An 18,734-nucleotide genomic window follows, 5' to 3' on the forward strand; every position below is an offset into this window, starting at 1 on the left:
GGAAAGCCAACGACATTGGAGAAGTTACCATATGCATGATGCAAATACCGCTTCAGCAAGTGCTTTTAAAAATTCCGTAAGATATCAATGTCCTGTCATTATGACTGATTTTTTAAAGGGCAGTACAACCCCACTATGACAAAAGAAAACTGAACAGGCAGTAGAAATGATAACTGGGGAAAGTTTCCAGGTTCTGCCACCTCAAGACAACACGCAGCCTTTCAAAATACACGATACAAAAATCCACTGGGTTCCCGTGGACGCTAAACATTTTCTTTTCCAAAGCCGTATTAAGTGCTTATGTGAATTCTAACAGTTGGCAAATATCAAATAAAAACAATGACCCAATCCAAACCCAAGTCAAGCACAGCGTTCTTAATGATTTCTAAGAGGGAAAACATGAGCGTCACAATTGGTTCAATATTCACCTCTCACGGGGAGGGAAAAACGAAGGGATCCTACCCTTGAAATAGTTGGCGGGGTAAGGAAAGTCGAGCATAGGTGAAGAAAGCAGGAAGAGCAGAGCAGGAAAAGCTACGACGCAGACACGAGCAAGTCTTCCGTCCCCAGAGCAGAGCGAGCCCTCCGCTCCTCGCCCCGGTCCCGCCGCCATCCCGGCCCGGCACACCTGCCAACGCCCGGCCCGCGCCCCCCGCCCACCCCGTTCACGCCGGCGGCCCGCGGGGCCGCGCCCCCAGCGCAGCGCCCACACCTCCGCCTCCCCCCCGCCCTCAGCCCGGGTCGGTCGCGCGGGACGCGAAGGAAGGCTGGGCTCACCGGGTCCCTCCGGGCTGGACGGCGCCGGGGGCCGGTGGGGCGGGGACCCGCACCCGGGGTCCCCCTGGGCGGGCTCCCTCAGGTAATCCTCGAAGCGCACCTGCCGGGCTACGCCGCCACCCCCGAACCCCCGCAGGCGGTTGGCTGTGCCTCGCAGAAGGCGCCCGCTCTTCCCCGTGAACGTGGTCAGGTAGTCCATGCTGCCGCCGGGCAGGCGCCGAGGAGGCCAACGGTTTCCGCCGAGACTCTGTGCTCGCCCACCCACGCGTCCGAGCCGACACTGGGGGCGGTGGCTCCGCACGCCTCACCGGAGGCTGGGAGGGAAAAGGGGAGGGGACGTCCGGAACTTGGCCCCGGGGCGGACCATCAGGGAACTAGGCGTCGGGGGAAAAGAAGCTGGACAAAAGTTTTGAAAAGTTTTTCTTGTTGCTTCCAAACGCCAGTTCGGGCCAAACTTAGCTTGTAAAGTAGATATATACTTCCTGGAACAGAGGCAGCGTCGAAACGCGGCGGCCTTTTAGCAAGCCGAACCGAACCTATCCGCTTCCCCCCACGTGCCTGGCTCCAATGGAGCAGGCCTGCCCCGCCCTACCCCGCCCAGTCCCGACCCGACCGGACTTTCGGGACTGCTGCAGAATGGGGAGGAGGCCGAGCCTCGGGACCCGAGGGTAGAGCCGGGTATAAGGATATAAGGGTATAAGGATGGCCCTGGGGAGGCTAAGCTGGATTTGCGGAGAGTTTGGGGGCCTAGGAGAGCAGTGTCCAAAAGTTTCTGTGTGTCCAAAAGTTTCTGTGAGTCTCTGTGTGTTAGGGGGAGGGGCACAATCCACAGGAAACGTTTGCAGTTTGAAATTTTGGTGGGCGGGGTGGGTGAGAGGAAGGAGAGAATGTTAGTTTTAAGGTAAAACTAAAGTCGTAGTTAACATAAAACAACCCAGATAAAATGCTTCCTAGGAAGCCTTATGAGACCATCTTTGTAAAATAAAACATTAATCGTCACGTTTGAGGTTCGCCGTGGCATTAGGAACTGATGTTAGAGTTTGACATTCCATGACTCTGGTCCTGTAAGGCAAGGTAATTAGGGCTTCAGTGTGCAACTTTATCCTCCTTTAAGCAGAGAAGGAGCAACGACATTTGACAGACATTTACTACCCGATTTTGTTTCCTGTGAGATCTGGTTATTCTCTTCCTTTCACATCTGTTCATAGCTGTTTTAGTTTTTCCCATGCGGTAAATAAACTTTCTTGGAATTACCAGATTATTAATGCATTTGAAGAAAAGGTTTGAACTAGGAAGTTGAAGAGCTAATCATACCGAACAGTGGAGTCCAGAAAACATCTTTGAGGAACTTAAGCATTTTGCCAAACCATTAAAGATTATCCTCCGCCCTGCCCCCCCTTTTAAATTATTTGACTGATCTTTTTCCCATCATCACCATTTTCAGCTTAAATTCTTAATAGGTTGGACAAACTTCACCATTCTAACATCAGCATCACCTTTATACTTGGTTAAATGTAGAGACTGTCTGGGCTGTACCCCCAGAGTGTGATTTCACAGTGTTTCTGAGTAAGGACCCAGGAATATGCATATTCAGCAACCATCCCTGTGTTCAGATGTGCTGCTTAGGAAAGCACTGCTCCAGACTTCCTTCTGTACCTCCTTGGAACCCATTTGGTAGAGTGGTAAGTGGATCCCAGTTCTTCTGCGATTTCCATTTCATAAGGAAGGAAGCATTACCAAGCTTAGCACCACTTCCAAGATCTCAGAGAGGCTCAGTAAGCTTTACAAATTGAATTTCAATGACTTAAGTCTAATCCTGATTAACTACAGTGAAATCCTTTTTCTAAAATATATTTTACATCTTCAAATCTGCCATTAGTTTGTGATAATCATATCCAAAATAGTGGTTGAGTATTTTATACCTGATTAAATCTGCACTTTTACATCTAACCTTAGTAGGAACCTGTACTCTACCAGTTCAAATACAGGTTTACAAGCAGTTAACCCATCAATTTTTTCTGCTTCTGTTTCATGGAAAGCTAGAGCTGCTGGATAAAAATGTATAACTTTGATGATTAAGTGCTTTACAAGTTTTTATTTAAACTCAGCTAAGCCCTAATGTCTCTAAAATCATTTTACTCATTTCGTCATCTTTCCTTTTTATTCTTCCCATTTGTTGTCTGACCCATCACCATCCTCCTGAAGTTACCAAATTCATTACGCAAACATGTTACTTGGTCTTCTAAATGACTTAAAATCATAGGCCATGAAATATAAACACTCTCACTTTTCTTCCCCTTTCCTTTTTAATCTACAAGCTCATCTCCATATATTGCCTCAGAAGGAAGGAGGTCCTTACACGTCCATGCCTCTCGTTCTCCAAATTAATTCTTGACCTTAGTCTGGTGTGTGTTGTCTATGACTTGTCAGCCTTATTATTCCTTTGCGTTTTATTATTTTTTCTCTCTCCACTCTGGTTCCTTCCTCCTTATCATGCCATATCACCACATATATTCCTCTCATCCTTTAAGAAAAAAAAAAAAGTGTCCTTATATATCGTGCATGCCTCCTCCAGCAAACCTTTGCCTTACTTTTATTTATTTATTATTTTTTATTTATTTTTTTTTGCGGTACGCGGGCCTCTCACTGCTGTGGGCTCTCCCGTTGCGGAGCACAGGCTCCGGACGCGCAGGCTCAGCAGCCATGGCTCACGGGCCCAGCCGCTCCGCGGCATGTGGGATCTTCCCGGACCGGGGCACGAACACGCGTACCCTGCATTGGCAGGCGGACTCTCAACCACTGTGCCACCAGGGAAGCCCCCTTTGCCTTATTTTTAAATAACTTTATTGACATATGATTTTACAAACCATATAATTCATCTGTTAAAAGTATACAATTCAATGGTTGTTAGTATATTTACACAGTTGTTAAACCATCACCCAAATCTAATTTTTGAACATTTCTATTACCCACCGAAGAAACTTCTTGTCCATTTCTAGTACTCCCCATTTCCACCACAGGCATAGACCACCACTAATCTACTTTTTGTCTCTATGGATTTGCCTTTTATAAACATTTCACATAAATGGAATCATACAATATCTGGTCTTTGGTGTCTGACTTCTTTCACTTAGCCTAATGTTTCTGAGGCTTATTCATGTTGTAGCAGGTATTAGTATGTCATTCCTTTTTATTGCCAAATAATATTATAGGGATATATCATATTTTATTAATCCATTTATAAGTTGATGGATATTTGTATTATTCCCACTTTTTGGCTATTATGAGTAATGTTGCTATGAACATCTATGTACAAATTATTTTGTGGACATATGTTTTCATTTCTCTCTATACCCAGAAGTTGAATTGCTGGATTTATTTTTTTGGTATAGAACATATTCTAAGTTTAAGGTATATAATGTGATGATTTGATAGGAGTATATATTGCAAAATGATAACTGCAGTAAAGTTAATTAACATTTCTATAAACTCGTATAGTTACCTTTTTTGTATATGTGCTATGAGAACATTTAAGATCTACTCTCTTAGCAACTTTCAACTATACAATATTGTTAGCTATAGTCACCAGGTTATATGTTAGATCTCCACGAGTTATTCAACTTGAAATTGGAAATTTATACCATTTGAGCAACATCTCACCATTTCCCCCAACCTCCAGACCCCAGCAACCACTATTCTACTCTCTGTTTCTATGAGTTCAGTTTTTTTAGATTCCACATGTAAGTGTGATCATACAGTATGTGTCTTTGTCTGACTTATTTCACTTAACATAATGCCCTCAAGGTCCATCCATGTTGTTGCAAATAGTATTTCCTTTTTATGGCTGAATAATATTCCGTTGTGTATCTATATCACATCTTATTTATCCATTCATCCATTGATGGATATTTAGGTTGTTTCCATGTCTTAGCTATTGTGAATAAAGCTGCAGTGAACATGGGGGTGCAGATATCTCTTCGAGATAGTGATTACATTTCCTGTGGATATATACCCAGAAGTAGAATTGATGAATCATACAGTAGTTCTAATTTTAATTTTTTGTGGAACCTCCATACTGTTTTCCATAGTGGCTGTACCAATTTACATCCCCACCAACAATGTATGAGGGTTCCCTTTTCTCCACATCCTCGCTAACACTTATCTCCTACCTTTTTAATAACAGCCATTCTGACAGGTGTGAGGTGATATCTCATTGTGGTTTTGATTTGCATTTGCCTGATGATTAGTGATGTTGAACATCTTTTCATGTAACTCTTGGCCATCTGTATGTCTTCTTTGGAAAAATGTCTATTCAGATCCTCTGCCCAGTTTTTAATTCAATTGTTGGTTTTTTGCTATTGAGTTTTATGAGTTCCATATATATTTTGGATATTAACCCCTTATCAGATAAGTGGTTTGCAAATATTTCCTGCCATTCCTTAGGTTTGCTTTTTATTTTGTTGATTGTTTCTTTTACTGTGATGTAGTCCCACTGGTTTATTTTCATTTCTGTTGCCTGTGCTTTTGGAGTCATATCCAAAAATTTATTGCCAAGACCAACGTCAAGGAAGATTTTCCCTGTTTTCTTTTAGTTTTATGGTTTTAGGTCTCACATTTGAGTCTTTAACTTGTTTCAAGTTAATATTTGTGTATGTTGTAAGACAGGGGTCGAATTTCGTTCTTCTGCATGTGACTATCCAGTTTTCCCAGCAACATTTATTAAAGAAACTGTATTCTTGGCTCCATTATAGTTGATGGTATATGCATGATTTATTTCTGGGTTCTTGATTCTGTTCCGTTGACCTATGTGTCTGTTTTTATGCCAGTACCCCACTGTTTTGATTACTATGACTTTGTAATAAATTTGAAATCAGCAAGTGTGATGCATCAGCTTTGTTCCTCTTTCTCAGGATTGCTTTGGCGGTTTGGGGTCTTCTGCAACTCCGTATGAATCTTAGCATTGCCTGTCCTATTTCTATGAAAAATGCCATCGGAATTTTGATAGGGATCACATTGAATATGTAGAACACTTTGGGTAGTATGGACATTTTAACAATATTCTTCCAACTCATGAACACAGGATACCTTTCCATTATTTGTGTCTTATTCAATTTCTTTCATCAGTGTCTTACAGTTTTCAAAGTAGAGATCTTTCACCTCCTTGGTTAAATTTATTGCTAAGTATTTTATTGTTTTTGATGCCATTGTAAATGGGATTGTGTTCTTTATTTCTTTTTCAGATAGTTCTTAGCATATATGAATACAACAAACTGACTTTCTCTGTCAGTTTGTATCCTGCAACTTTATGAAATTATTTATTCGTTCTAACAGTACTTTTATGGAGTCTTCAGGATTTTTCTATATACAAGATCATATCATCTGTAACTTTACCTCTTCCTTTCCAATCTGGATGCCTTTTCTCTGTCTCGCCTAAGTGCTCTGGCTGGAACTTCCAGTACTATGTTGAATAAAAGTGGTGACAGTGGGCACCCTAGTCTTCTTCCTGATCTTAGAAGAAAAGCTTTCAGCCTTTCATTGCTGAGTGTGATTTTAGCTGTGGGCTTATCATATATATGGCCTTTATTATTTTGAGGTACATTCCTTCTGTACCCAATTTATTGAGAGTTTTTGTCATGGAAGGATACTGAGTTTTGTCAAATGCTTTTTCTGTATCTACTGAGATGATCATATTAGTTTTATTTTTCATTTTAATAATGTGGTATATAACACTTATTGATTTACATATGTTGAATCATTCTTGCATCCCAGGAATAAATCCCACTGTTTGCTAGTATTTTGTTAAGAATTTTTGCATCTATATTCATCAGAGATAAGTGTCCTGTAGTTTTTTTTGGTGTTAATTCTTCTTTAAATGTTTGGTAGAATTCACCAGTGAAACCATCCGGTCCTGGGCCTTTGTTTTTGGGGATGTTTTGATTACAGATCCATACTTCTTACTAATTATTGATCTGTTCAGATTTTCTATTACTTTATGATTCAGTTTTGGGTTGAATTTTTCTTGAAATTTATCCATTTTTCCTAAGTTATCCAATTTATTGGCATGTAATTGTTCATAGTAGTCTCTTATGAACGTTTACATTTGTATGTTATCAGTTGTTTTAGTTTAGACCATATTAGAAATAATTTCCGTATCTCTGCTCTGTATTTTTTTAAAAGGTATTAGAAAAATGGAAATGCAAAAAGGAAAAGAAAGAGCAAAACAACTTTGGAGAAACCTAAGCCTGTTGCTAGCTATTATTTTTATACCAAAATGCCAGTTTCCAGCTTCAGTCTGTAGCTGGTAATTAGATACTATTATTTTTATTTTTTCTTGTTGGAGGGGCTATGGGGAATTGAACTTTGGGGTCTATCAATACAAGACAAAATGAAGCATGGCAATAAAAATAGAACCTGCCTACAAGTCCATCCATCTCTCTTAGACAAAGTTCTGGGCAGCAATAACAAGTTCTTATCAATATTCCACTTGTTTCAGCAAGGGTGCATGAGCAGAAGACTGGTAAGTGCTGAGCATAATATTTGAAAGGAAGAGAACCTAATCCTCTTCTTAAAGTGTATGGGGGTTCCTTGACTCCCCACCTCCCCATCCCAAACAACATATGGGAAAGATGCTAATAATACCAGGTAAATTAGCCAAAATCCAGACTGCATACAGGAAGAGAAACCCAAACCTGGATGGTCAATCCAGCACTAGCCAGATAGGTTTGATTTTCAAAAGAGTCATGCACTGGCCATTCTCTCCCACTGCAGATCTACTCTTAGCTCTCACAAGGCAACAGAAACATCAATAGAACCAGATTCTGTGCTGTTCTAACAGGCATGAAGAAAAGTTTGACCACTTCCAGCTACCTCTCAAGAGAGAAGCAGACTAAGCCCACCTACCCCACTCCCCACTCCCAACCCAGGGCCTCTTATGGGAACTAAGCTGGCTCTACAACCAACACCATGAGCAGCAGTGGCATGAAAAACATGTAATGAATGAAGTGAACAAAGACTGGTTGGAAGCCACTTTGTGCCTACTCTACTAATTTTCTGGAGTTAAGGAAGAAAGGTGTGGGGAGGAGATTCTTAAAACATACAGAGAAAGATACAACAGCATTGTTAGGCTGCATGATACATAAACACATGCACTTATGTTTAAACCCTACGTGTTGTGTGACATGAAACCTCCCAGCTTTTAGTTTCTCCCCTCTTTAATCATCTCCAACACTGCAGCTGGGTAATCTCAAATCCATAGATCTAACTGTTGCCTTTCCTCCACTTTAAAAACATTCCTGTTCCAGCAGCAACATCCTGCAGTTAATGAGAATCAGCTGTGGAACATTTAAAAAAATACAGATTTCCCTACTATACCCCAGAGATCCTGATTCCAGGGTTGTAGGGTGGGGCTCAGGAACCTCAGTTTTTGATGATGAGCCGTGTTTGAGATCTGCTCCTTTACAGTTCTTCTAAGTGCTTTGCATATTTAGTTCACACAAATCACACATTTACTTCTGAATAGGGCCACAAGGCTAGTTTTGACAAACACTGAGCAAAAGTGACGTGTTTTACACTCACATGTGTAAAGAAACAGCCTCTTTTTAAAGCAGCCAATGTTCTACACTCCATATGCCCCTGCCCCTGCCTCAGCAACCAAGGATACCACCTGCTTCAGGTGGCACAGCTATGAGATGGTGGAGCCATCTCCAATAACCCGGATCCCTGAGAAACTACGTGGATCAGAGTCCCTCCCCGCAACTTCAGTCTGAATTGGACATGTAATATGAGTGAGAAATAAAGAAAGAAAGAAACACTATTACAGTAAGCCACTGAGGTTTAGGGGTTCATTTGGCACCACAGCAGAAGCTTAGCCAACCCTGACTGATACAAGGGTTTACAAATGCTTAATTTACATTGATTTTTATCATATATTCCAAGTTAGTATACAAAAGACTTCCTGATTTACGTTGTCAAATTCATGCGTTTTGTTTTTCAGGCCTCTCTTGCCATTTCTATATTCTGACGAGTATTCTCAGATTCCAAGAATATTTATTAATTTACCATCTAAATGATGTATGTGAATAAGAATTTTCTTGACATTTCACAACCAAAAGCAAGCAAACAAACCAAAACACAATGAGTAGAATGCTGAGGTGCTGATGCTAAGAACCCATCAATCATCCATCACTCCCAGTTTAAAACTTCAGTTTCATTCACATCAGCCTAATTCTCTCAGTAAATGTCTTTATGATCAGAAAATATTATAAATTTGAACTTGTAAAACAAATGTATGCTCATAAAATGCCATTTTTATGTTCTATATATTGGTTTTAGGTAAAACTATATTAGAAGAAGTTTAAAAAGAATTGCTTTTAGAGCTATAAAGAGTAAGTCTCAGTTCTCTTTCACATGCTGCCCTTAATTTAGTAATAGCAACCCTGTTACAGCTGAGAGAGACCTTGGTGTTCATCTGTTTGAGCCTCTCATATTTGTTGATTTGTTAGCTAAGACCCAGAGAAGTCAAGCGAATCTCTCAAGGTCACACACTTGGATAAGAGCAGAGCCAGAAGAATCCAGGGCTTTTCTACAGGGAGTGCTGCCACATGAAGTGCTCCATCTTTGACTTGAGTAATGAGTTGTGACTCTCGATTCACCCAAACATTTGTTAAAGTGGCAGGATGTCCCATAAAGTGTTTTCCAGATGTGAAAGCTGGGTCAAAGTATTTACTTTTGAGATGTAGCTTTCTTATCTGTAAAATAAGAGCAAATAATACCTATCTTGCAGCTCTATTTTGATTAGAAAGGATATCACACATGTTCAGTGTTAGACCCATTGTCCCTTGGCCTTAAGTAAACAAATTTAGATTTATTGCCTTCAAATTTCAGCCTATACTTCTAGATCAGGGTTCAACAAAGTATGGCTTATGGATCAAATCTGGCCTGGTACCTGTTTTTATCAATTCAGTCTTACTGGAACACAGCCACACCAGTTCATCTATGTATTGTCTATAGCTGCTTTTATGCTACAACAGCAGAGATGACTAGTTGTGACAGAGACCTTATGACCCAAAAGCCCCAAATATTTACTTCCATGCTGTTTTCAGAAAAATGCTGCTGACCCATGTTCTAGATTGCTGAGATCATTTTGAAACTACTCTTAATTCTTTCACTGAAGTATCATTCAATTATCTCTTTGCCTGACTCAGCCACAAATTTATCTCTATTCAAGTTGTTCCTAAAAATATTTGGGACATGGGCAAGGAGAGTCCCAGGGCACAGCACAGGAGAGTGCCTTCATGGTTGACAATGATTACCACTCGCTGGACACACTTATCTGAAGAAGTATGAATCCACTAAATGATACCATTACCCAGTTTTCATTTATCAACTATGTCATATATTTGTTAAATGCCTTTCTAATGGACAGAAGAAGATGAGGTACAGACTCCGATCACTGTTTATCCCCTCCCAATGGGTTTCAAACCTTTGTTGTTTCTGTATCCTTCAACTCCATTTCAGCCCCATCCTTTGAAATTTGAATTATTCATCTAACTATAGTTTTCTGGCAGATCTCCTGTTATCCTGGTAAAGACTGGTTATCTGTCAACAAATCTGATTATTCTTCCTGGGCATACTATATTTCCCAGCTTTCTTTTTGATCATGGTGCCCAAGTGACTGAGTTCTAGCCAATGGAAGGATTGCAAAAGTGACGTGTGCTACTTCCAGGCCTGGCCCACAAGAGCATCCCACTGATGACCCTTCACGGTCTTTCCCTTTCACAGCCTGGAAGCAGATAAGCAGGAAGACCCAAGAAGCCATTTGTTAAAGATGGTAGAGCCACAAGATAGAAGGAACCTGGGTCCCTGAATCTACTCTTAGAGGGGAGCCACCCACCATTCAGGAACACCAATTTTGGACTTGAACAAGAAATAAATTTCTCTTGTATTTAAGTCATTATATATATTTGAGGTTTGTTTGGTACAAAAGGGAATATAATTTTCACAAATTATATAGTATCATTCTCATACTATTACTACCAAAGGGTCTGTGACCACATATCAAAATATCCTGATAATCAAGTTTTCTGGACAAAGAGGTTACAAGTTATGCAAAGTGGATGTAGGTGGTCTTTCACTATATCCTCACCTACCTTAGCCTATAAATCTCCGTGTCACAGTTTTTGTTTTGTATTTTCTAGTAGCTCATTCATTTTTGTTTTTTAATAATGCTCAGGAGTTTGTTTGTTGATTCAATCAGTCAACAGATGTGGGGCCCTGACTAGGCACCAGGGAGATGCTAAACCAGACAGACAACCTTCTGCCTCTAGTGCTTCCTGATTTGTATTCGTGAATAACTCAGTGAACACTGCCTAGCCTCAGTTTCCTCAGCTATCACACTGGGGTAGCAATGGTGACCTAGTGTTTAATGAAAACAGTGTAAGTTCATGACATTTGACACAAGCCTGACATACGATCAGTGCTCTGTTGGGGAGGAAGAAAACTTTCCTCTACCCTTCTAGGTTCTTCTGGCTAGATTATTAAATTGACATGTAGCTCATTCATTCTTAATTGAGAAAAAGCAAAATAGGCACAGTTGTTCTGTCTTAATAATCGGTTCAACAATGTACATCTTCCTCAAGAAGGGAGCCTCATACCGGCTTCTTATTCTCCTTTATTCAAAGACTTCCCTTTTCACAGAATGATCCTAGTTGGCTGGTTCCTTTAGTGTTTCTGAAACCTCGCTCTGTGTTTTGACCTTTCTAACACTCTTTACAGTTTTATGCCATCCTTTTACTTGTCCTGGTTAATATGCCCTTCCTACTTTTATCTCTTCTAGGAACTAAACTCAGAGAACATGTTAAGTCACACTGCTTTCTCCCCATTTTGCTTTCTCAGTAAGAGTATTGATGACTTCGATTGTTTGGAATGCTATCATCTCTCATGTAGGCTTCAGTTTTAATCTTTGAAATTAGATTAAAATGTCTTATTTATTGTCTGTCTCTCCGTACTAGCATTCAACAAGTACAGGGACTCCCTTCACTGCTTAGAATATGGCCTGGCACATCGTAGGCACTCAGGTATTGTATCTGTTGAACGAATGAATGTAGGAAATCATGTCCATCTTTTCTCTAGATTGGATCCCAACCCATTTTTGTGGTTCCCATTGTGGATCTCAGCCTTAGCTACACATTTGAGGACCTCTGGATCTTCTGAAATCCCAGTGCTCAGGCCACCTTCCTGATCAATGAAATCCAAATCTCTTAGAGGTAGGATACAGACATCAGGGAGGACACTGCCCAGCTGATTTCATTGTGTAGCCAAGATTGAGAATCACTGCTGGGCTCCTGTTGTTTCTGTAATAGTCTTTCCTGTTAGTGAAAATGAAGTCCAGAGACCAGTAACTATTATGACACCATCTTGTGAGGGATCCTGAGGTAATAATAATGAACATATTATCAATTGCTTCCTATGCCAGGCATTGTACTAAGAATTTTTCATACATTATTTCCTTTAGATCTCATGTCAACCCTGAGGGGAAAGTTAATGAACCCTCCCTTTGTAAACAAGGTTACTGGTAACCTCAGAGAGGTAAAGGAAAGCAACACTGTCAGTCAAGTCAGTTAAGAGTCTCTTGGGTGTCTGCTCTTAATTTAGTGGGATCTACAGCGCAGGGGTTTTCAATCATGGGCAATTTTGCCTCCCAGTAGGGTTACTAAATAAAATATAGGACTCCCAGTTAAATTTGAATTTCAGATAAACAATGAATAAATTTTTAGTACAATTCTACATCAAATGTTGTATGGGACATACTTATACCAAAAAGTTATGTGCTGTTTATCAGAAATTCAAATTTACCTCGGGGTCCTCTAATTTTACTTGCTAAATCTGGCAACCCTACCCCAAGGGAACATTTAGCAATGTTTGGAGATATTTTGCGTTGTCAGACTGAGGGTGTGCTACTGGCATATAGTAGGTTGAGGCCAAGGGTGCTGCTTAAGATCTTACAATGCTCAGGACAGCTCCCAAGACAAAGAGTTATCCAGCTTCAAATGCCAATAGCCCCCAGGTGGAGAAACCCAGATCTAGTAGATGCTGGGAAAGATAACTGCATTATGCCTCTGGCAACTTCTATAGTTTGTCCTCAAACAGCCTTATTTCATCCTCCGCCTAGCTAAAGTAATATTTCCTCTTCTTTTACATTTGCACTTTAGTATGTTGTGCACGGAGATAGCATGTTTCTCTTGATCCTGATACCTCTCCATCTCATTACAGAGAAGATGTGGGGCAGGCCAGGGCCACTTACTGCAATATCTTTCTGTGCTTTCTCTTTCGGCCCCACATTTGCACTTATTGTTTCAAAATCTATGTGGCCCCAGTTAAGACACCCTACTCTCTGAAGTCCTGTTTGCACCAATTTGACTTAGCTGCAATTAGCACAGAGAAATCTGTGACTGAAAGGTGTCATAAAAGCCCAGATGGCAAAGGGAGAAAATAGCTGCATGCAAAATAGTTTATTGCTAATAGAATGATGCTTCTGAAGATAGCAAATTTTTATGTTGTGAATACCATTAGCATGAATGGCAAGTACTTGATAACTTCTACAGGTGTGCTACCTTCAGATGTTTTCTCAAAACTTTAGCAAAAGAACATTGAAATGAATTTCACCTCAGTGATTTTATAGAACATGCATTATGAGCCTGTCATGAATAAATCTAAGTCAATTTATTTTATATTATGCATATATTCTAGTTTGATTTTGGAATCTGTGAAAAGCATGCTGGGTATTCTTTCAAGTATTGTGACCGAACATAGAGTGTATTTGGTACAAAGTTTTAACTATTTATTCAAGAGCTTAAACATTGAATCATGTGCCAGAATTTGAATTTCAAAAGATTTAGTTTGTCTTTTTCAGGTGTAACTTTAATACACTCACCTTAGGGTGTTCCTAAAAATTGATTTGCAAGGTAACAGATGTCAATTTTATTCCACGAAAGGTTAGAGCTTGAGTTACTTCCCAAAATAAAGCTCACTTGCCAATCAGGCTTTTAAAAATATATACTTATTTCTATTATTTCTATATAGAGTATTTACTGTGTTTTAAAATCATCATACTCACTACTTATCTCTCCCAAAAAGAAGAGACCATGAGTTTTGGATAATATAAAAAGAGCTCTATCCAAAGGTCCTCTTATCCTAAGGTCCCAATAAGGATTATCCACATTAGCTAGGGATAATCATAATTATCACAAAAATCTAATATACATATACAGTTAGTTGAAATATACACACACACATGTACACACACATGCACTTCACTGTATGTGTAATATAATTGGTTCTTAATAAATACGCATTCTTTTCCACTCCTCCAAAATTTTGAATGTTTATGAGACATGTACTTGGTATTTCCAGACACACTTTATGTGTCTGTCTCTGAAACTATTAGTTGACTGTCTACGTTAATATGACTTTACTACTCTACTGTGCTCTGGTTCATTTCAGGAACATCCTGAAGGAAGACATCAGCTCTTCAACAGAAAGCATCAACTGATAGTTTTCACACCAGAGCTCTTTGAACCCCTTTTGCCTCAAAATCCTCATCTTATTCTATCAATTCTAAACTATCATACCATGATTCTTACCCAGTCCTAACCAAGTTGTTACCCTGGAAGACCTGCTTTCAATCAAACTTGAAAATCTCAAAAATCTCAGCTATTACTCCCCCTGACTTCTCCCCACCCCCAACACAAGGCACTTAAAAGGCTCTGTTGTGGTATTCTCTCTACCTCAATAAACTCAGTTTTGTCTTACCAAAAGGTAGTCTTAGGGGAGCCAGCTTTTGACATTTCCATTAGATTATGAATTCCTAAAGGGCTATCTATGTCTCATTAATGTTATCTGCAGTGTTTTTACAGGGTTCTTCTGGGCAGGTGGTTACCAAAGTGTTATTTTCAGACCAGCATCATCAGCATCATCTGGGATCTTGTAAGAAATACAAATTCTCAGGCTCAAGCTCAGCTCCACTGAATCAGGATGGGCAGAGCCCAGAAATCTGCGTTTTAACTAGCTCTCCAGGTAATCCTGATGTACTCTTAGGTTTGAGAACTACTGTAGATCACAGCAGACGGTCAATACACAGGAAGAGTACAGAAAAAAGTGTGATGAGTCTCAAGTGGAGGTATGGTAATTCCTAGTTAAAATAGATAAAGTACAACATGGCTTTTTGGAGGAAGTGACAATTGCGACTTGAAGGATTAGTAGAATTAGTAGAATGTAGTTAACTTTGGCTGAAGAAAGTAGGGTTTAAGGGTGTTGAGCTGGAGAACAGAAATTGGAAAGAGGCTGAAGCTAAACTGTGAATGTCTAAGGAATTTGGACATTTTTGTGTTGATAGCAGAGGGTCACTGGTAGTAACAGTGCACTTAGGGATACAGTACTGTAAGGGAAAAATAATTCTGTGCTTCAGTGGAAAAACTATGCAGTGTCTAGAGTACACTCTTCTGGGTCATCTGCTTTTGATTCTATGGAACCTAATTTACAACTCTATAAAGTGTAAAAGCTGAGAGCTATGCAAAATTATTCTTGTCTATAAACAAAGACATTCTTGTTTATGCAAATTCTGTCCAACTTTGAATTGACTTTGAATTGACTTTCTTCACCGACAGTGGAAGAATGTGTCCCCATGTAAACATTCTTTCCAATAAGCCTGTTCTATGTCTGTTTGGATTCTCCTTTAAATTGGTTGTAACATCTCACTGCTTCCTTAATTAATGAGTTAAATAAAATATTTAATGTGTTAATTTTTATATCTGTCTTGATGTTACCTTTTTTTGGGGAAAATTATCCTCTGACCATCTTATTTCTCTAATAGAACCTATTTGGGATATACACACATGCATAGACACACACATCAAAGCTTTTTTTTAAATATAATGATATTCTTTTAAGATAGCAAAAGGATATACTATTTTTGATATATTTATTAGTTCTTTGGGCTATGAAACTTTGCATCATGCTTCCTATACAGTTCATCTACAGTAATAAAGGTACTTTAGAGCTTTGGAAATATTGTTGTATTTTATAATAATAAACAATTTTAACAGTGGCAATAAGGTTAGGAAAAACAACAAGTTGTTCTAATTACAATTCTCCAGCCAAAGATTATAATATTGTGCTGTAGCAGAACAAACAAGCTGAAGGGTACAGAGGTGTGTGGAACATGTTTGCAGAATGCCAAAAAATCACAGTTTGCCAATCCAAAAATGGGCAGAAGACCTAAATAGACATTTCTCCAAAGAAGACATACAGATGGCCAAGAGGGACATGAAAAGATGCTCAACATCACTAATTATTAGAGAAATGCAAATCAAAACTGTAATGAGGTATCACCTCACACTGGTCACAATGGCCATCATCAGAAAGTCTACAAATAGTAAGTGCTGGAGAGGGTGTGGAGAAAAGGGAACCCTCCTACACCATTGCTGGGAATGTAAACTAGTACAGCCACTATGGAAAACAGTATGGAGGTTCCTTAAAAAACTAGAGTTGCCATATGATCCAGCAATCCCACTCCTGGGCATATGTCCAGAAAAGATGAAAACTCTAATTTGAAAAGATACATGCACCCCAATGTTCATAGCACCACTATTTACAATAGCCAAGATATAGAAGCAACCTAAATGTCCGTGATGAATGGATAAAGAAGATGTGGTATATATACACAATGGAATACTACTCAACCATAAAAAAGAATGAAATAATGCCATTTGCAGCAACATGGATGGACCTAGAGATTATGATATTAAGTGAAGTAAGTGAGAAAGAGAAAGACAAATACCATATGATATCAGTTACATGTGGAATCTAAAATATGACACAAATGAACTTATTTACAGAACAAAAACAGACTCACAGACATAGAAAACAAACTTATGGTTACCAAAGGGAAAAGGTGGTGGGGGTGATAAATTAGGAGTTTGGGATTAGCAGATACAAACTACTGTATATAAAACAGATAAACAACAAGGTCCTACTGTATACCACTGGGAACTATATTCAATATCTTTTAATAAACTATAATGGAAAAGAATTTGAAAAAGAATATATAAAGAATATATAACTGAATCACTTTGCTGTACAAACATTGTAAATCAGCTATACTTCAATAAAGAAAAGAAAAAAGATCATGGTTTGACTAACAGGTTTTTGTTTGTACTGAAGGCTAATGAGCAATATATAAAATTTCATGCAGAGGCTGCTCTCCTGAAAAGAACAGAGCAAGAAATACTAGCTGATTGGGCATCTACCAGGAAGAATAGGAAGAGAGAGAGAAAAGAACTTGTGTCTAAAAAGTCAAAAACCACACACATCTAACAAAGCAGCTTCCTATAAATAGGGAGCCTCTCGGGGCACAACCTAAATTAGAGAAGCTTGAGGAGCGGCACCTGAGTGTCAGTCACTCTGATTCAGAGTCAGAACCAAAATTCCCTCCATTATCCCATTACTCATTCATTCCTCCAAATACATATTCATCAAAGGAAAACCTTAGATGCTCTAGGTTATTCCATAAAATCCAAACCAATAGACCAAAATATAGTGCCATGTAGGGAAAACTACTTGTGGTTCAAATGGGAAGGTTTCTGGAAGCAAATTCTTGCTCATCCACTGACTCACTCCCTAAACACAAGGCACCTACTAAACCAGTCAGGGTCAGCTGTTCACCTGTAAACAGTATAATGTCTACATCTGGGGCTGTTGGCAGAGTTTAGTATTTAGTCTCTGAGAACCATTCTTAGGTATCTATAGGAAGGAACCAGAAAATATAAAACATTACCACAAATACTGCCAAAGTACTTGGTTGCAAAAGTACTTGGTTCCTCTTTTTAATAGCTTGTGGAATTCTCTTTTGCACCCCTTTCCAGAAACAAAAAATGATATGCTTTGCAGTGGTTAAGTACATCAAGGATTTATATGATGTTGAAAGGAATGCCTTTCTATATGACAAATACATGCCAGCTTAAAGGGTTTCCTATTGATCACATAACATCAAAAGGCCTTAGTCTGCACTTACCGGCATAGACTCTCAACAGAATGAGATCAGTACAGGACTCTCTATTAAATGCTGGATTTGGATGACTATGTTGCTCAACATTCCATCAGTCAACCATTAAAGTGAAGAATGCCACAAGAGAGGAAACACAGGGCTAGAACAGAGGCATCTCCAACTGCTTTTTCTTGTTTTTAAACACAGCTAAGGCATTAAATCTAAGACCAATGGCCCGAAGTATTCACAAAGTATAACATCTACCACAGAATCATTTTGAGAAAGGCAGCCTGGCAGATTTTTTTATGTCTTCTGGTTTTTACCAAGACTATCTCTAAAATTGCCCATAGACCAAAAAATGTGTGCTATTATTTAAATCCTTTGGAGAAAGATTCTTTGACATTCTGTGAAATGATTAACCCTTTCTACTATAAGAGACTTCTTTTAGTTATTTCTACAATTTCTAGGGCATAAGTCCATTTATTTTGATTTTTAAAAAATATTTATTTATTTATATTTATTTGGCTGCGTTGGGTCTTAGTTGCGGCATGCAGGCTTTTCCCTAGTTGTGGCGCACGGGCTTACTTGGCCCGCAGCACGTGAGATCTTAGTTCCCCAACCAGGTATCGAACCTGCGTCCCCTGCATTGGAAGGCAGATTCTTAACCACTGGACCACCAGAGAAGTCCCTATTTTGTTATTTTTTTATAAATTTATGAAATATTCTAACATTCAAAAGCAGATAGAAGAGCAGAATGACAGATACAACAATTTTCAAGATTTTGCCACATTTGTATCACTTACTGCTACTGTATTTACCACAACATTTTTTTGGCCTCTCACCGCTGTGGCCTCTCCCGTTGCAGAGCATAGGCTCCGGACGCGCACGCCCAGCGGCCATGGCTCACGGGCCCAGC

General features: G+C 39.4%; 1 protein-coding gene across 6 annotated transcripts in view; it reads right to left on the minus strand.

Moving 5' to 3' along the window:
- Positions 1–18,734, minus strand: part of OXR1 (oxidation resistance 1) — a 455,696-nt gene that overhangs the window by 100,154 nt on the left and 336,808 nt on the right. For 2 of the 6 annotated variants that reach the window (XM_082674599.1, XM_082674596.1), the window contains exon 1: positions 778–1,048. The exons of 3 other annotated variants lie outside the window; for them this stretch is intronic. In XM_082674599.1, coding sequence (XP_082530725.1) covers positions 778–976 — 199 coding nt within the window. In that variant the 5' untranslated portion in view covers positions 977–1,048. Of the gene's footprint in view, positions 1–777; positions 1,049–18,734 lie in introns of those variants that run through there. One more of the 6 variants, XM_082674600.1, reaches the window with a different exon arrangement.

This window comes from Grampus griseus, assembly GCF_964374135.1.
Source record: "Grampus griseus genome assembly, chromosome: 17".
NCBI classification, from domain to species: Eukaryota; Metazoa; Chordata; class Mammalia; order Artiodactyla; family Delphinidae; genus Grampus; species Grampus griseus.